Source organism: Neolamprologus multifasciatus, chromosome 17 (genome assembly GCF_963576455.1).
Source record: "Neolamprologus multifasciatus chromosome 17, fNeoMul1.2, whole genome shotgun sequence".
Lineage (NCBI taxonomy): Eukaryota > Metazoa > Chordata > Actinopteri > Cichliformes > Cichlidae > Neolamprologus > Neolamprologus multifasciatus.
In genome coordinates, this window is record NC_140455.1 from 10,047,895 (window position 1) to 10,068,197 (window position 20,303).

The window sequence follows — 20,303 nt, forward strand, 5'->3', positions numbered from 1 at the left end:
GGAAAAGCACAGGTGAAACTAATTACATTAATGATGGATCAGTTTCATCAACTGTATCAGTAAGCTGTGACAGTGAGCCAGCATGCACAACTCCAGGACCCTCGCCCAGCTAAATGAAACAGAGCCGTAATTAATGTTATTAATTACACCTGTGTTTACCCTGCAATGACACGCAAGGAAGTAGCTTACCTAAATGGAAAAAGTCTTTTAATGTTATCGATTACACCTGCGCTTTTCCTATGATAACATATTTTTTCTGCCAAGAAAAGGCCTCCATTTCATTTAAAAATAAAAATTGTATAGTGTTGCAGGGCACTATATCTGTTAGTACTAGAGAAAAAAGGTCAACAAGGATGGCTAACTATGACGTTAATTAATTGATTAAGGAAATATTTTATTAGTGAACATGTGTTCAAGCTTCAGCCTTGAGAAAACAAATATTTAAAAATGAAAGAACTGGTCAACTAGTCAGAACTGGTCAAATACCCACACTTTACCATACAGTGGAATTAAGATAATGTCCATCTTATAACACATGTCAATGTACTGTTCAGCTGTTCGTGAAAACAACAAAACCGATGACGTAGCATGTGTTTGTGTTCAAAACGTTGGGACCCATCAACTCAACTTCAACGTCTGACGCAAATTTCATGTGGAGGATCATTTGTGGTGCTGGTCTCTGCATTCAAAACAACAGCTGTCAGCTGGAGAGCCCAGATTATCCAAACCTGAAGGCGGTAAATCAGGTGAGATACATTATTGCATGAGCATCCTCACCATGAGGTTGTGCATAATGAATCTGTCTCCCAGGGTGACACCATCAGTGCCACTGTGGTGGGGCGTGGTCTGCGGTGGCGTGCAGGGAGGGCGGATGCACCTGCACGGCATCCGCAATCACGCCCGCCACGTTAAAAACACGGGGACTCAGGTGTGGGTGGTGTGTGTGGTGTTTCGAATAAAAATGTATGACAACACTGATCCCTGGACCCGCCGTGCCTTATTCCTGCCACAGTGGTGCCGAAACCCAGGAGGCGGCACGGCGGGTTCTTATCGGAGCCAGGGAGTGGAGGAGCTGGCCCAGAGGGTGGCCGAAATGGCGGCCGCCCAGCGGGAGCAGGCGGCGGAGGTGCGTCGCCAGCAGCTAGAGCTACAGGACCAGTCCGAGCGCCACCTGCAACGGATCGGGGAGCTGGCAGCGCTGCTCTGGGCCTGGGCGCCACCCCCACAGGTGTGTACCAAGGACAGTGAAGCGGTGGAGGAGCCGCGTGGGGCACCTGAGCAGCCGGAGGGGGCAGACGAGGCGCGCGGGGATCTGCGCCTGCCGGAGGAGGGGGAACAGCCGGGTGAAGGGCTGCTCCTGCCAGGAGCGGTGGACGAGCCGCTCCGACCGGAGGCGGCAGACGAGGCGCGCGAGGGTCTGCACCGGCTGGAGGAAGAGGAGTCGCGGGAGGGGCTGCCGGAGCCGCTCCCGCCAGCGCCCCAGCCAGCGGCGGACGAGCCGCTCCCGCCAGCTCCCCAGCCAGCGGCGGACGAGCCGCTCCAGCCGGAAGAGGTGGAGAAACCGGGAGGGGAGATGGCGGTCCCCGTGCCAGGGGAGCCTGCTCGACCTGTGCCCGAGGTCGAGGATCGAGCTGCCCCGGAGCGTCAGATGCGCCGGGTAGTGAGCCCCTCCCGGGGCCGGCGGGGTCGTGCCGGCTTGCCGGGTAGCCGGCCTCTGGACCGGTTTCGCCGCTGCTGCTGGAGGCGTGGCCGACCCCCGGACAAGGCTCGCCGCCATTGGAGGTGTGGGCGGCCTCCGCAACGGACGTTGCTCCCCCCAACCGGTGGGGTGGGGGGGAGTAGGTTCGGCCGGATGACTCCCTGGCCTCAATCGGGCGATGGGGGTGTGTGGTGGGGCGTGGTCTGCGGTGGCGTGCAGGGAGGGCGGACGCACCTGCACGGCATCCGCAATCACGCCCGCCACGTTAAAAACACGGGGACTCAGGTGTGGGTGGTGTGTGTGGTGTGTGGTGTTTCGAATAAAAATGTATGACAACACTGATCCCTGGACCCGCCGTGCCTTATTCCTGCCACAGCCACCTACTGTAACTTTCTGAGGGGTCTGATGGAGAATGCATGACAGAGACAACCTCAACTGTGGCGTGTGGTACTGTTATCTTGTGACAGCTCACAGTGCAATGAAAATGCTGGAGTTTTTTTGCCCATACACCTTTTGCTCACCTCCTGCTGTAGTTACCAGATTTGATTTCCTGCACCACCTTAAATTGAAAAAGGAATTGGAGGATTACTTATTGGACACAAAGAGGCACCAGACTACAGGTCCTTTAGGTGGAAGTTCTGTAGACATGCTAAAAGCTGCCATGACCTTGAATGCAAGATCACCCATATTTAAATCAGGTAAGTGTAGTGGAGCAAAACTGTATGGTTCAAACAGTTAAAGGAATTTTCCTTGTAGAATTACAGGCACCTCAAAATTGCAGCAAGTACAACTTGTGAGAACAGTCACTTCCCACTGGCTTTAACTGTAATAACGGACAGTCAAGCAGCAGAATGTGCTGACTCAGAAAAAATTCAATCCAAAGCACCGAAGCTTTAGCGGCTGAAAGGTGTGAGTCTTTTCTGCTTAGAGACTATTTCTCCACTTATCTTTTATTTCCGATCTTGAGCGTGGAAGTCATTTTCTCCCCTTTCTTCGCACCCCAAGCAAACCTCAAGGCTAAAAAGATCAGAGTGATATTATTAGCCGTTAGTCTTGTCTGACTTCGGTGCGGCTCCTGGAGTCAGCTGTCAAATCTGACACAACACTTCACCCGTATATTCTTCTGCATCCTTCCTGAAGCTGATACTGTGTTTGAGGATCAGGTTTAAGAAGGTTTGCTTGCAAATATTAACCCATGGGGCTCATTTAATTAAGAGGAGAAGTGATCTCTGCCAGTACTTAAGTGAAAGAGAAAGGGCAGATGCCACATGATATTATCTAGGAAAGGAGGTGGTAATTAATCACTTTGACAGCCCTTGATATGTAAACATGGCTAATTTCAAGCAGTTCTTTTTTTCTTGTGGACTCACATAGGTACGAGGTGCGTCTCATTGGCAGCCATGACAGGTTTAAATTGCCCTTCAGCAAAAGTGGGCAAACTGCCAAACACTGTTACTATTTGATGTAGATAGAGTTTGACATCCTGATTAAATGAATATGAGCTGGAGATCAACTCAAATCAAATGAAGCGCTTTTCTAAGAGCTATTAAGTCTTTGAAAGATGACTTTAAGACCAGAATAGCAAACATCAGCATGTTTACTAGCAACATTTCCACACAAGTTGGGGAAGCATAAATTCAGCTCACTCTTTAAGGTGGATGTTTGCATTTAGGATGTAATGTGTTCGATTATTTAGCCACCCGAATGTCACTCATTGGTCTCTAGACTACAAATTTATTTAACTTAATTCAATTCAATTCTATTTTATTTATAAAGTGACAAATCACAATAGCAGTCGCCTCAGGGTGTTTATATTGGAAGGCAAAGACCCTACAATAATACAGAGAAACCCCCCTATGACAGCGGTCCACAACCCCAGGCCACAGACCAGTCATTTGGTACCGGTCCACGAGAGTTGAGGCTCGGGTTTAAAATTTATGGTTTTCAGCGATTGTATTGTTTTTATCGTTTTTTTAAATCGTTTTTATTGTTAACTCAATTTCCCTGGGTCTTTTTCCGTGTGTTATGAATAAATCTTTTTTTTTTTTTTTGGTACCAATACTAGTTTTATTTTGTTGTATTTATCTGCGACACCTTAAAGGCTGGTCCGTGACAATATTGTCGGACATAAACCGGTTCGTGGCACAAAAAAGGTTGGGGACCACGGCCCTATGAGCCCTATTTGACAACCAACAGACCTTTCTTGGAGCCTTAGAGTCCTAAGCTAACAGTTAACTAAGCTAACTGGCTAGCTTGGTTAGCTCGCAAGGTGAAACACTAACAAAGGAGTGAGGGTATACAGGTCGCTGAAAGTAGTTTCTACAAAGATCCCTTTGGAGTATTTAACTTTCTGTTTAACTTACCATAGGTAATAACCTTAAGATTCTGGAGAAGGCCAAAACTGGCTTTTTTTGTGTCAGTGTGCCAATTATTTTCTTTGCGCCATGGTTGCCAAGACTTAAAACAACACAAAAAAATACACACAAAAAACTTATTCTGATTGCACGGGTAAATGTTAGGGTTTGGTTCATCACAGATAAAAACTCTTCTGTTTCCTACCTCACATCAACAAACAGTTTAGGCCTGATCATTTTACTGTTTAATGGTGTGAACAAACCTTTTCACTTTTTCAGCTTAACCGAGTACATTACATCTGTGTGGTCACAGTGTCTGGCATTTGAAAAAAAAAAGTATGCATTGTTTGTCTGTAGCAAAAAATGCCAAAAATGATTGGTGTGACCTTTTCTAAATTCTAATAGTGGCTTTTAGTAGGAAAAAGAAATAAACCATAGACTTGCTTGGTTGCCTCTAAATGACCCTGTCCGCAGAGTCCCGCAACTTCTCCTGCAAACACACCTACTGTGTCACACATGTGAATGAACTCAGTCCCATTTGAAAAAAAAAAAGTCTTGTATAAAGTGTGTGTAGAAATTTACTTCAGCGATGGCCTTTTTGTGCTCTGAGTCACACACTGTAAGGGAGTAGATTCCCAGGACTTTTCCTCTGGGGGGACTGGAGAGGAGAATAAATGAAGACTAATGACTTCTGGCAGATATGCAGAAAACAAACATGGAACCTGCTTGAATTATGCAACCATAATGCCTGTGTGTTCTAAACACTGTTAAAATTGTACAAGTAAAATATTTAGTTGCTTAGGAAAGCATTTTTACAGACTTTGAACGTTCACCTTATCCTTTTGGTTTTTCTAGGAATATCTGTTTTTAACAAGATCAAACCTTGGAGAAAATGTGGAAACATTCACACACAAAAAAAGGAAGACATAAAGTTTAGTGTTTATCTGAAATGCAGTCCAGGGTTTTGGAAATAAAGGGTATGTTTTCCTTCCTTGTCCAAAGACCGTGACTCTGAACTTAGCTACATTAGAGCAACTGCCTGTGCTCCATAACTCGACTGAGCTGTCAAATGAACCAACGCTGCATGAAAAGCTCTCAAAATTTCTGCAAGAATCGATCTGAACTCTGCTGTCAGTCTTTCAGGCTGGAGTGTACTCTCCCCTGATTTGATGCAGAGCTGTAGCAAATAGCAGTATCAAGTATGTGAAATCAAACATAAATCATATTTATTTCATATAATCTATAATAAAAGTTGTATTTCTTGAGGAATGTAGGTATTACCCCAAACTGAAACTACTCACACACTGTAAACATTACACATATGAGGCATTATCAGAAAGTTCTGAGAATAGTGACATGAAAACCAAAAGGTTTACCTTGTTGAAAGTGGCCTGATCTCACATACAAGCTGAACCTTGTCGTGTTGTGTAGGCAGGCAAAAATCTATCAAGCAGTCCAGGTGGCAAGTAAAATCACAGTATACAGCACAATGAGTGTTGTAAAATATGACTGGCACGCTTCTAGTTTTCTCCTGGTCATAGAGTATATGGTCTGTGGGAAATCCCAGAGTGCACAGTTAAAAATCACAGCAGTCTTCCGAGTTCTATACAAATGAACGGTAAATTGGACAAAAAATTAGCCAAAGATGTCTTACAGCCATTACCTAGTTAGCTTAACTTTAACACATGAAACGTTAACGTTAACGTTAACACGTTCTACATCTCTGCCCACTAATTACAAAATGTGTTCAAGTAAACATTTATTTGAGCCCCTGTTTCCAGTCCTTCTTTTAAAAGGACAGACACTTTTGAAAGAGACAGATATTATCTTGGTATTCTTAAATATTTGGCAAGAAATGGCAAGAAAAAGTAGCTTTAAAGCAAAAAAAAAAAAAAAGAATGGTGTCTAAATTAATGACAAGGGATGGCATCACAATGTGACTCTTCTTTCTTTTTTATGAAACTCTCTTCAGATTATGGTACAAATATTGAAAATATTTGAAAGGTCCTTTACATTTCAACGCTCTCACTGATAAAGTAATAACCTGATAAATGATCTGATCTACTGAACCCAAATACTAAATGACAAAACGCTTGGGTTTGATTGTTTCCCTTCTCTATTTTTATCCCAAATATTCATAGGATTTTTTTTTTTTCAAATTGTGTCTTTTTATGTTTGGATTTATTTATTTTTTACAGTTTTACTGCCTATTATAAAATGATCAGCTTTGTTAGAAAAATCAGTGACATTACTTTACAAAAAAGTCCTTTTACTTTTCTTTGAGCTTGGTGATGCATTGGGATGAGCAGGATGGAACTCCCCAGAGAATGAGTTGTGGGGGTCAGTATAGACCTTGTCTGTTTTTGGTGTTTCTGTCAAGGAACAGTTCAAACAAGTCACACCGCTGAGAACTGCTACTTGGTGTTTTGTAACTTTTAAAACTACTACTTTCTACCTCTTTCTCTGCTTGACTTTTAAGAGGGTAAAGTCGCATGGTAAAGTCTGACATTTGCAGTGATTAGGCCTACCTGGTTAATTTAACAGTTCCCATCCAAAGAGGCCTAGGCCATTTTTGTTACAATGGGAAGTGCTTGCGGGTCTTCCTGTATGACCACAACTGCATTGCTTCAGTGAACCCTGAAGTGTTTCTCACGTCACATATTTAACTTTTTTTTCCTGCTGTGACAATGGAAGAAAGAAATCTGTCAGCAAGACTCTTTGGTCTAAAATTGTAAGAAATACATGTGTAAAAAAAAGTTCCTCATATTCCACTGTCCATTTTTTTGTTGCTGTTGGATTTTTTTTTAAAAAACTGTAGTTGTAAAAAAGAGATTTCTATAGTTTAAAGTGAAAAACGTAAACTTTTATAATAGATGGGGCTAAGCATTGAAATTTCTTCAGTATTCAATATGAAAAATTAGGCTTTCTTGTCAGATGTCTTTTTTTTTTGGGGGGGGGGGCGACAGCAGTACACAATGGTAAACTGGTGCATAATAAACAAGTGAATAAGGCAAAAAATAAACGTTTTGGATGGGAAATTGGTCTCAGACCACACTGAGATAGAGCTGTGCAGAAATTTAGATTTTATCGTGGTGGATGTAAGACAGCCAAAGTAAGTGGGAATACATTACAATGTTTTTCAAAGGTGAATTTCGGTCAGTGACAAAACCTGCAGTTTTGGTATCTGTGAGATGTTGACTTTCAGCACCCGATGGCATGTCCATGTGTGTGCCAAAAGGATCCATGTTTGGCATTCACTTGTTTGTGCAGAATCCGTTAATCTGCTCGTTAATTGTTTGCTGTTTTGTTTGGTGGTTGTTGAAATGGTTTTGTGAGCTTTTAGCTTAGATTCTGACATGTCTGTGGATACCACATGTGTCTGTATTTAAATAAGACATCTGGTGGTACATCCCTTTAAACCAGATCTTCTCCCTCTCGATACTGGGGGTATTGGGGTTCAACAGGTTAACAGTTTGCTTAATTACTTTGTGTACTATCAATGGCCATGAGGGAGGTTTTTAAAAATATGAAAGACTGTACAACTTATGAAAATACAGTTAAAAGTCAAAAATGTCTGCTTGTGCCTGTTTGTGATGAGAAGCAGATCAAACAAGTTAAGAATTATAAATGCCTTCAAGCGCACATTCAGGCCTGTCAGACTCATCTACATGCACACATTTCTGCATCTCTGGCATTCAAAGATGCTTTGTATGTGGTTTATTATATTGAAAAGATTCAATACTGAAGTGCAACTTTACTTTTTTCAAGTTGGCAATTATTATTTCATGTTTTCATAAAAGCCTTATTTTTATGCATTTGCTACTACTATGGAGAACACACATAAGGTTTAAGGCCTGGACAAGTTTGAAACCTTTTGTCCACCACTGGGGGAAAATAAAAACAATCTTTCACATAATGGTACAATCCCTGTCTGTCTTTGCATGTGATCAGTGTGCCACCCCTGTCTGCATGTCTATATATGGAATTATTTCGTGGGCCAGATAAAATTGTATAGCGTGCCGGATGTGGCCCGCAGACTTAGATATTAAAAGTTGTAACTTGTGATTGTAATATTTTATTGGGTAAGTGTGCTAGTGATGTTGCAAAATGTGAACTGTAAAGCCCAAGAATGTGGTTTGTCTTTGTCATTATCTATTTGGATTATGCATGCTGCAAGGTAATTTGCAGGTTGCACTTTGTAGTTTTTCTTGTATACGGCTCTATAGCTGTAATGGTGGTTTAGGACACGGATGGACTAATGCAGTCTCAATATTCTGGTGGTTGATTGGCTGAAACTTCATTCTTCGTGTAGTATAATCAGTTAAACATAAAAATCATTAATAAAGCGCTTCTTGCTTAGAAGGTTTAACACAATAGTTTCCTGATTCTCATATTGTAATTCATGGGGATAAGTCACTCAGAATTGGGAAGATTAAACTGAGCACCTGTACAAAACAGAAAACACACACACACACACACAGACTAGATTCTGTATCTTATCAGACGCTGCAGCAACTGAGATGATCAAGAGGTCTGTGTTTACAGGACAATGTTTCCTCATGCAGGTTAGGGCTCTGTCACAACGTGATCTTAATCACATCGTTCTGATATCTGAGTTCTGACTCGGCAACATATCACCAGTGTTTCCTGCAGATCGGTTCTGATCATGTAGAGATTTAGGTCCCAGAGAACAGAAAAACACAACACTCACAATTTGCTTCTGCAACATACTAAAAGCTGCAGCCAGTGTTTTAATGCAAATGAGCTGCAGTCATTTAAATCTATCCCAGAATGTCAACATTGTTTGATAAGCAAGCAGTTCAGGAGTGTGGTGTCGCTCCCATCAATTTATGCAAGGAATGTGAAAAAAGCTGCGACTCTGACATTTTATTTTCACCTCCCATTGGTAAAAAATAAGAGAGTCTGATATTTTGCGTGCATATATGCATGTGGTTCTTAGCTGGTCTGTCCTGGATGCAGTTTTTAACAATGTGGCAAAAAAACTAACCGCATTAATGTAATTAGGCATCGTGATAATTATGGCTAAAATGATCACAATTATTTTAGTTCCATCTTCAAATCATGATCATTTCACTGATTTTAGTGACATTTTTTTTTAAATTGCACAGAACACTTCTTTAACATCTTTACAAATCTTTGCACCTGGCAGAAACAGTGAATTATTCATTCACTGTTTCTGCGTCATGTGTATGAATAAGATTCCAAGCAACGCAGTGAGAATTGTACAATGCAGGTATTGCTATTTTGAAAAAATAATTAGGGATAACGTCTTTTGCCCGGTATATTTAAAATTTTCCTTAAGATGTTTTTCCACATCGTGATCAGTGGACAGACATTTTTGGCTAAATGGAAGGTGATGGATTAAATTTCAGCGTGTTTGTAAGCGTGATGGATACGCTGGCATCCTACACAGGCTCACTTTTACGAACGTCTGAGTTGATGTTGGATGAGTCACACTAGTAACCATTGTATTGTTTTTCCTTAGCCTTTGTGCATTAATTATACTGACGTTTGTGGTGCTTTTTCAGGTGGTTCAGTTAGTAGTGTTACCTGTCTGCATTGCAGAGGTACAACTCTACAGCACTCTTTGCATATGATTTCTTCCTGGTTAACATCACCTGTACTACATCCAAAGTTTTTCCACACAATGAAGGATGATCTGTTCCAAGGGACAAGTGCTTAACTTTCTGCTGTGCCAGACTTTTGAATTCTTGTTTTGCTGTCTTTTAACATAGTGTTACTTTTCCAGATTAGTCCAGGAAACTTCCAACTGAGCAATGCAGCTGTGATTGGCTCATGGAGGCACGTGGTCAGCTGCTGATTTAGGGAGAGCTTGACTTGCTTTTCCTTTGCTTCATAAACTGTAGAGCATGGATTGAGAGGCCAAAATTGTCGTCAAGAATAAAATTCAAATAATTCTGCAGCCCTGAGTGTAATGATAATAACCACTGGCACTATGCAGGCTGCTGCACAAAGCTTAACTCCGCTGGAAGCCTCCACGCTTGTAACAGTGCTCTCTGTGGATTCCATGCATCTAATGGTTTATGTTCTTTCCACTGTTTGCTCATGCTTCAATCCCTCCCGTGGGTCATATTGGGGTCTAATATGTGTGACAGCCGCACAATAGGATTTGAAGAAGGTCCATTTTTTTCCTAAGAATCAATATTACAAGTTATGCAGAATACCAACAAGATGTTTTGTGCCTCAAGGTAGAAGGTAGGCAGGAGTTCATTTGAATTAAAACAAGAAACTGAACATTTTTATTGGGGTTATGAAAACATACACAAAACAAGTTAAGAAGTAATGTTTGAATCTTGTGGTAAAAACTGGTAAGTTGTATCGATCCATTTTCTCTTTATTGACTGCTCACTGGGGTTAAGTGGTGTGATTAGTGGCGGATTTAGAAGTGTATATATAATTGAAGTGATTTTTTTTTCTTCATCATCTGGGAGAACAGTTCATAATTAATTCTGAATACTTCTCAATTAGCCCTGCAATTAGCTATGCAATTACCAGATACAGTACCACACAAGTGAATTATCTGGACAGTGTCAGCTGTACTGTAGTTTGACATGTCATGCCACTGCAGCTGGCAACAGTGCTGCTGACACATACAGATGGTTAATAATTCAGTAATGTGTTAACATTAACCCTTTAAGACCTACCATAGAACCAAGTCCGCCAGAGCTTATATTATATTTTTACATGCTGTAGAGCCATTTTTGGGAGCATTTCAAGTTGCTATACATCAATACAACTGTTATAGCCTAGATTTTAATAATATGTCTGCATTAAGTGCATAGTGATTACATAAATTGCAAAAAAGTGCAATAAACTACAAAAAAATTGAAAATCGTTTTTGTTTTTTTAACATATATTTCTAGTTAGAGAAATTTAAGAGGCTTATCCCTCAAAACTGTAAAAACAAAAAAGTTGCACAAAATAGTTTCCCACCACAGGAAATTTATTTTGAGTGTCTTCATAGTTTTATTTTTGAAATACACCAATTTTTATACACTGCAGGAAAAACGAAAATAAATATTATAATGCAAATTTGCAAAAAAGCAGCATATGCATCAAAATAAACTATTTCCAGCAGCGCAATATGAGTCCTAAGCATCCCAGAAACGACACAGAAAGTCATAAAGTCAAACATGACTTTTAAAAACACCAGTATAGGCTCATAAGGTCCTGATGGTAAAAAAAAAACTACATTTCCGGGGAAATGACGTCACTTCCGGTTTCGGGCAGGTAATGGCGGACATGCAATAGTTCGCGCTGACATCTATTCCGACATAGGAAGTGTTACAAACAGCTGATCGGATCGGCAAAGCGTGTTGCTGGAATATTATGTTTTTATTGCTGCAAGTGCTTTTTATGCAGTTTTTGCAAAGCTATATGTGGAAGGAAACTGTGACCGAGGACAAACTGATGGTATAAGATGTAAGTACAACTCCTCCGGTTTCATATGCAAAAAGATTATTGCGTTAGCTCACGTGGTTGCAGAGCTACCGGGATTTAAAAATAGTTATGCAAAACAGAGCGTGCCTGCTCCGACCTGTTTTAAAGGGTTAAAAAAAAGAAAACGTATGTTGTCCACCTGGGATGTCAGAAGGGAAAATGAAACCCAGTTTGTGTAAATGTCTGATTTGTGTACCAGGTGCTCTGGATGTTCTTCAGCAGTTGGCAGTAGCACTCCCAGCACAAGCATCATTCGAAAAAACAGAAAGAAAAAAAAATGGAAAAATAAAGCACAGGAACATTTCCCGTTGCTGTTCGCCTTGACTATTCCAGCCACTGTGGTGCAGGAAGCACTTTAACAGCCCACTATCATCCATCTGTGCCTGTGGTGGCAGCCACGGCTGCAGACGCCCTCTATTCATCACTGCCGACAGGTCGCAGATCCGCTGATTCGTAGAGCAGGGGAGGGGGTGGGTGGGTGTTTACGTTGTGTGAGGGAGAGTTTCTGATGGAGCTGGCCAGACGGTGGGGGCAGCCGCAGTCCATTTCCCACCACAGCAGTTGACAGTTTCACCCTGACCCTTGTGAGTTGCCTGATTTCCACCTGCCATAGTTCACATGCTTGGAAACGAGCTCAATGATAATTGAAGCTCGGGGACAAGCCCACCAACAGCTGCCAGAGTGGGATTAAAACAGGATATGTTGTTGAACATTTAATTTGATGGTTTGGACATATTTTAAATAATAATATAAAATCTCTGAATAAAAGTTATTCCCTGAAACGTTTTTAATACAGTTTTATTTAGCACATACGGGTGAAGCCAAGACGGTTCTCATGACTAGTCAAAACTAACTGTGGTCAACCTTCTGGCCAGTCCACATCTGACTGGTGATGTGGACTGGCCAGAACAAGCAAAGCTGACTCGTCTTAAGGGTGTTAGAATGGGCGTCTAACTTTTCCTTCCTTTCACAATAACAGTCCTTGACATATACTGGATGTCTGCTGTAATTATGTACATGGAATTTGCGACAGTCTCTAGGATTAAAATCACATTTAATCTGTATTATTCACTAAACTGTGAAAAACAATAATGTTTGCTTATTAACAATTTGGTGCTGGTGTAAAAGTCATGCTAAATATGGTTTTATCAGTATGAATGAAGATATGTACCACAAAATAAAGCATTATATGGCATCCATCACAAGGAAAAAATGCAAATACATCATAGACAGTATAAAGAACAAACACGCACACAGAGAAATGAGACTGTAGTGTAATAGAAGAAGTCAAGATTTGTAGAAATGAGCACAAATATCCATTTGACTATAACATATGGATATCAAGCAATAATAGTGCCATCATTTTAACCCAACATTAGCAAGAAAACAATTTGTTATAAACCATAATGGTGACAGGAAGTATGTTTTTACAAGTGTAGAACAAATCATGTTTTCTTTTGCAGATCAAGCAGTGACAAAGCTCATTAGGGGGCAACACATATATTCATAGAACAGAAGTTATGTCCAGTAACAGTTAGTTTTAGAAATATCTACATGTACAGCACATAAGCAAATAATTAGAGAGAGTGACCAAAAGAAAATCAGTTTTGAGCTACTCTTTTATCTTCAGAAAATGATTAAAGTATGTCATATTTCATTTAACTTAGCTGCACACCCTGCAATCGTTGCAACCTTTGGCTGCATCAGAAGTCTGACCCATCACCAGTAGAGTTATTTGATGCCCACAAGTTAAAGCAAGGTCTTCTTGTTACAGCTTACCTCATGCATTTATGCAGGATGAAGTCCACATATATAATCAATTCTGACAGGTCTTTGTAAGCCTGGCTTATATTTCATATGACAAGGAACTGGGACTCATAAGAGACTGACAGCTTTGCTGAAATTAAGCACTGCAGTTGGTAACAGTTGGTCAAGCTTGGTAAACCCTGGTCACCTAAAAACCTTGTGACTAGTCATCCTCTCCTTTGTCTGTTAGCACTGATTTTGATTAGTTTTTTGGTGAGAATAGAGCAGCAGTTGAAAATACACCTTTTCTTGTTGTTATTGGAAAAACAAACCCAAGGTGGTCTCACCCTGGTCAATATACAAATGTTTGAGTATGTGGCTGTTGCCATCTGATGCTGCTACAAACGCATTTCAATTTTTAATCTAGGTTCTAATCCTTGTCTTCTACATTATGATACAGATTTGCTATGTGAGCCTCCTTTGTACAGGGCGATAAACAAAATGATACAGTCCAGTACTAGACTCCATTTGTTAAAACTAGCTTCATATTTTTATACTGCAGTGGTGCTGCTTCTTAAATCTAAACACTTTGTCTATGGCACATCACCACACTAGGTTGTGTGTGTCGATGTAATACCGTTATCTAACGTTATGTTCATTGCATCATCTCCTTTTGGAGATTAGTCTCTCCTTGGCTCACAGCAATCACTAGTGTAAGCTTTGTCAGAAGCTTTTTTCATGTTGACAAAATTCACAAATTCGAGTGTACTGATGCGTTTGATTTACATCAATATTTGTAACATGAAGCTTGTGGGGAACTAAAAGGGAAGGGACATTTATTCCCTAAGGTGTGTCCCTACAGCAGTGTTAGTCCCCAGACGTGGTGCATTTTTGCGAGGGTGCTTAAGGTGTGTTGCCTGGGAGGAGGTGCTGCCTTAAAGCCAGTAAACAAAACATGGCAGAAAGCAATGTAATCTTCAGCCTTACACAGAAAGATGTGCCCGGATAGCTGTAGCTATTTTCAGGCCTATAATAATTCTCCTTACTCAGCGGTGGATGAATGGTATATAACATCCTCCTGAGTTGCCTTATTATTAGGTATGGAATAATTTATATGACAAATTAGAACAATCTGTAATCAATTTTGACCTTGAATCAATCTAGACAAGTACAGAAAATTACTCAGAGGCTCGATGAGGCGTGTGTGCCTCGTTAGAGGGTCATCACATATTGCTCCTCCTGTGTTGAATTTCCTGCCTTTCACAACTCACCAAACCATGCTGACAGCCCGCCATGTCGAGGGAGGCCCGAGACGCCAGTGCGCCTCTGAGTCTGATCAAAGGGCTTGTTACAAATGTATCCACGCCCCATGGTCACTTTGTTACCAAGCCAATTATATCACAGCTAAATGTTTAGTCAATCAGAGGGGAGGGAAATGGTGCCCTCAACTCATATGAGTGCCTGGCTTCATTTCACTTCACATCAGCCAGTACCATATCACAGTGGAGGAGCGGTGCAATTGCTAAATCATCTGGTCATAATCTCTACCCAACTTGAATTAAGTGGTGTGAGCATATGGTGCTATTTACGATGACAAATGTAATACCAGTGACAATGAAACTAATTGAAATGTGCGCTGGTGGTGCAAAGTCTCCACAGGTCATTTGCATATTTACTAAAGCAATGCTGATCAGTAGTTGGAGGTCTGATTTTATCAGATAAATCTGTGCCAGTAGGGGTGACTGAATTCCAGGTGTTCACTAAAAAAAAAACAACAACAAAAACAAAAAAGCTCATATTCATTAACTCAATTAAAGATGGTGGTCACTGCAAAGTAGTTCATCAGACAGACCCTGACAGACTTTTGAAATCACTTTTTAAAGCACACCCCTTGCTACATAGCAGGATTTGTGTGGTTACTATAGAAACTACAATTCAGTTTGGTTAACTCGGAGTGTGTAATTGTGGTTATATCTGGCAGTTGTTCAGATGAAAATGTCATACAGGTGCACAAACACCCTCAGAAGTAGAAAGAATTAGCATAATATTTGCAGGGAAATACATTATTATTCTAAAATTCAGTGTAGAAATGGCTCAAATCTGCGACCTTGTTTCCCCTTTTTTAAACAGTTGCACAGTAGCTGGTTTATTTTTTTCTAGTCAAATTTCTTTTTATGAAACTTTCTTCACTTACATGGGTAAATCATATTGATGTGGACTAATCCACCCTGGGTGCCATTGCAGAAAGGTGCTTTTCCGAAAGAAAAAGGACATGTGCAACTTGTGCAACATGTGCAACAGTTTGCAGTCTTGCTAATATTCAGTGAACTTATCTCAGAAATGAGTGTTTCCGTTGAATCTTGGGCCACATATAAATAACCTTGCTTTTACTAATCTAAAATAACAGCTCATGCTTTAAATAATGTACTTACGGCAGAGTAAACGTTTGGCTCTCGGCGAAGGCAGTCGCACTTTTCTCCTCTCCTCCTTCCCCTTATCTTCCCTGCTTAGCCTCTTGTGTCCTTGTCTTGTCTTGTGTGTATTGCTTTCCCTGGAACGCTCTCTCACAGTCTGTTCTCTAAAACCTAAAAGAGAATTATAGATTTGATAAACTGGTCTCTGAATGCTATTGACACCCTTTTCTCAACGAGAAGTCTGGGCTCGGGAGAGCCCGAGTGCCCTGGAGGGACTTTCCCTGCCGGATACACGATGGACGGGTGGCAGAAATGGAGGGTTGTGTGCCTGTCGATCGAGGACGCTGAAGATATCTACCTATTCAGAACCATGATAACAGGGTTCTTGCTAATCGGAGCTGGCTTGGCCCTGGCTTATCAGAGAATTAAGAAAGCGGAACCGGCTGTTCAAACCCCCCAAAGGCTGCCCGCTGGGATTGAAATGATGGGACGAGGCGCGACTTCTCAGAAAGGGCTCACTGAGTGCAGCACGGTTAAGAGCTTGGAGAAGCTTACGGCTGCCGTGAATACTCAGAATAACACCTTTGAGTGTATATTGGATTACATCAAGGAGAAGTTCACTCAGAATAACATCTCTGAGCGAAAGTTGGATTACATCGTGGAGCAGCTCACTGCAGTTGTGAGTTCTCAGAATCGGCTCTCTGAGCACAAGAATGACAAGACCACGGCGCGCAAGTTTGATAACATCATGGAGAAGCTTGCAGCTCTCCAACGGGAGATTGAGAGACCAGTGTCGGAGTGTTAAAGAACAGCTTTGAAATTCTCATGAGTTGTTCGCATAAAAGAAAAATCAACATCATAATGTGGCTATCCCTTCGGCGCCAGCTGTGGGCTGAAGGCTGGAGCCGAACAAAAACTCCCTGATAATGACTGTGTTTTGACTGTTCTTCCCACTCTATGCAAGGCCACCTGGGTTGGCTGGTAGACTGTTTACTTAGCCTGGTAGGGCGAAGGACACTGTCTCAGCTGAACTATGGACACGCACACACATACACTTACACTGATAAGCACTCACTTATCCCCCTTCCCCTTCCAACGCCTTCGATGCTTGTTGCCTCCTGGGAACACGAGGCGGGTCTGGGCCCGCGCTGGAGAGACGGCGCAGTGGCAGGATGGCTGCTATGTTGCCCGGGATTACTTCTCATCCCCTACCCAACCCTGTTGCTGGTCACGTGCTTTATAATGTTGTACTGTGGACATTTATGCGCTTTCTGTGCAGAGGAGTTTTTTTGTTTCCTGTTCTCATGCTGTCCTCCTATAGCCCAGCATGAGTAGAGGTCTCTTTTTTTCCTCTTGTACTTTCCCATTGTAGTGTATATTTCTGTGGTTTTTCTGTAATGCAACCGTTCTCTGACTTGTATCCCCATGTGATGTCTGTGTTGTGTGTGTGTAAGGTCGGGGGGCGGGTTCATTCCACTGCAAGGCAGTTCATTTGGGTAACATGCCCGACTCCAAATGGAAATCCTACTGAGGCACTTTTGAATTAAAATGTATTTAACAATAATGCTCCTAGTGTGTTTAGGTCTTTATCATGTGAATTTATTTTAATTTGGACTTTTTATGCACCTGTACTTTGTTTTTAACATGTATAATGTTTTGCTTTAGCATGTATGGGTTATATAGCTGCTAAAGATGTTGGTAGATTGGTGCCGACATTTGGTATTTAAGTCAGACTTGCTGTGTGTTTGTGAGACCATGAAGACTTAGAGTCAGAGGAATCCCTCAGCAGTTCTGATTACACATATCACACTAATTATGATAGCAATATAATAACACTAATTAGCAAGGCAGTCTCACTGTGTTGGTCACAGACTTACAGTATCCTTTAGTGTCTATCTATCTATAGATAGGACACTGAGCCTCATTTATTAATATGTGCTTGGCAACATTCTTAACTTGCATGCAAACCTATGTTTTTCACCATTGTGCATATGTTAGTGAAAAAGGTTTTCAGAAGCAACAGGCTTGTCAAATCTCCATACAATTTGCATACCATCATCTTACTACCCCGCCCCCATTTCTGTAAATAAGGAAACACGTTTGGCGCGGTGAGATTACTGTAAGAGAGAAGACTGCATCTCTAAGGACCATGTGATCTGCTAGCCTTAGATAATGAACTGAGAATGATGAAAAAAAAGAATCTCCAGCACCCAAGTCATGTAAGTGATGACATCATCAATGATAAAAGTAATTAAAAAAGAAAGATAATGACACAATGAAAGTGAAGTGATACTTACTACTTCCCCTTCATTTGCTGTAGTATTTTTTGTGTGTGTCACACAAAAATTATTGTAATTCTGAGCATTTTGTGGTTTATGGAAACAGAAATAATATTGACCAAAAGTCAAAAATAATAAAACAGTAGTTGTTACTGTTAATAGTAGCAGCAGCAGTAATAATACTAGTATTCATTCATGGCCTTGTTTCTCTAAAATCACACCAAACTTTAGTACAAAGACACTGGCTAATTAAAGAAGATGCCAGGCTGGGTTATCACTGGACACAGAAAAGGTCAGTCGAACTTATGTCACAAAATTCAGAATGAGACCAAACGCACAGGCTGATGATGTATGACAGCATATCAGAAAATGATGAAACTCTGCTTCTCTCCCCCACACTCTGAATACAAGTGACATCTGTGGTTTATAGCTTGAAATAATTAGTGTAACTGACATTGCAAATAACAGAGAAGCTTTCTCTGTGCTGTGGGGAAAGTATTTCTGTGGTCAGGAGTGGGTCATGCATGAAATGATAATACAAATAATGCAATAATAATGAAAATTAAGAGGATATGGACTGCAATGTCTGCCAAAAAAAGGATGCAATTAAATAAACTTATGTATGAAAGGCCCTGTGATAAATTATATCAGAGCATAATCACAATAAATATATTAGCATTTTTAATATGTTAGTATTTTAATATTAATATTTAATATTCTGTTTAAATTTTCTTTAATTGAATTATTAAATGGAAACCAATGAGAAGTCAGCTTTCTGTATTACATTTATTAATGACCTAAAATATCTAAGTAACTTCTAAATAAGTTACTTATGTAACTAAAATGAAAATCCTGGCACGACAAGCTAGTTATAAGATTATAAAACACTTGACTTACAATAAATTTTTCCAACCTTTTTTTCAAACTTGTAATAAATTAGAATGATTGTTTTCCTTTGCTGAGGTCAGAGAGAACAAAACACATTTTTAAAAATTATATAATTTGATTACCTAGGAGAGAGGGTTAACTCTAACCTATTAATACATATACTGTATAAATTATATAAATATAAATTTCTCCTCTGCCAGTTACATCTGTTATCTGCCCATCTGTCACCCCAATATAACCCACATTTGCTGCTCTTTTTTTTGTTTTTTACGTTGTTAGGAGGAGCTAAAACAACTCTTTTGATGTTGAAGGTTCTAGCGTTAGATTTAGGACTGGGGTCATCGCTAATGGGTTAAACCTAAATGACAGACACACCTGCAAATGCAAATAAATAATTTTGGTTCTGTTGTACTGTTTAACAACAACTAATATCATAATGTTTCATATACAGAAGTAAAATCTAGCATTGCGCGAGAGTCACAGAGTTGAAAATAAAACTGTTTTCCATCCTGAAGTGAAGTTAAGGGGAATTTAGAAATCTAAAATCAGGCAGGCAGTGTGGTGCAGCATGCTTACACCTAATCAATGCCACATATCCAGTGTTATCCAAGGCCACCATGTGTTGAGCTCTGAGCATCTGGCACATAGTGCGCAACACACAGCTGTCTGGCTGGCACCAGAGGAAAAGTCCTGAGCATTGAGTGTACTTTGGAGAGAGCCCAATTCCAGCATCAGATTTCAGAAGTGTGCCATTTGACTGATTACATCAGTGAAGAGGATTAAACTGTGATTTTATAGAATGCTTTTCTCATGGCTTAGCAATTCTGAGTAAGACACATTCATTTCTCTGAGAGCAGAGTTAATAACGTGCAATTTATTTCGAGCCTCAGAACTGTGCTGGTGAATAATGGTTTGAAAGGTTGACGTTGGAAGATTACAAACAGCTCCCACAACTCATCATAGCCGGTGTCCCCGCAAGAACCCCGTATCCCAAATTTTTGGCAGTTTATTTTCTTTTTATTGCCTTTGACAGACGACATTATCTTCCACGTGCAGGGAAGGTTTCATAATGTAGAAGCAGAGTTAAACGATTGATAGGCTGAATCAAACTTTTTTTTTCATGAAAAAGTTAACTTTCTCAAGAAAATGAAGGTTTCTGCACAACACCAATGACACATAGTCACTGAGTGGAAAGCAATATAGCTGTGATATTATCCAGCACCAGATGGAAGGATTACATAGGCTGATTGCACCTGCCAAACAGGTCACCGTTGGAGAAAACTAGAAAACAACATTCTAGTGAACAGGAAATTAAAAATGACAATAAGCTGACAAAAACTAATGGGTTCAGTCGATAAAGGTATAAAAAATTACCTCCATCGACTGAATAAAATAATAGAGTCAACTAATTTCAATTAAAGTCTTATAAGTTTGTTTATTA

General features: G+C 40.6%; 1 protein-coding gene across 1 annotated transcript; it reads left to right on the forward strand.

The window, feature by feature from the left end:
• The first annotated feature begins 1,093 nt into the window (after positions 1–1,093).
• LOC146498956 (uncharacterized) lies at positions 1,094–19,975 on the forward strand. The gene is made up of 3 exons (XM_085138283.1): positions 1,094–1,415; positions 1,593–1,828; positions 15,874–19,975. Exons 1-3 carry the CDS (start codon positions 1,094–1,096, stop codon positions 16,498–16,500), a joined length of 1,185 nt encoding a protein of 394 aa, XP_084994409.1. The 3' UTR covers positions 16,501–19,975.
• Positions 19,976–20,303: the final 328 nt, after the last annotated feature.

Bases quoted from the DNA above. Each gene is read 5' to 3' on its own strand.
- LOC146498956 (XM_085138283.1), top strand. From the start codon at position 1,094: ATGGCGGCCGCCCAGCGGGAGCAGGCGGCGGAGGTGCGTCGCCAGCAG. The intron at 1,416-1,592 runs GTCTGCACCGGC...TCCCCGTGCCAG, and splicing joins GGCAGACGAGGCGCGCGAGG to GGGAGCCTGCTCGACCTGTG. The intron at 1,829-15,873 runs GTGGGGGGGAGT...AAAACCTAAAAG, and splicing joins TGCTCCCCCCAACCGGTGGG to AGAATTATAGATTTGATAAA.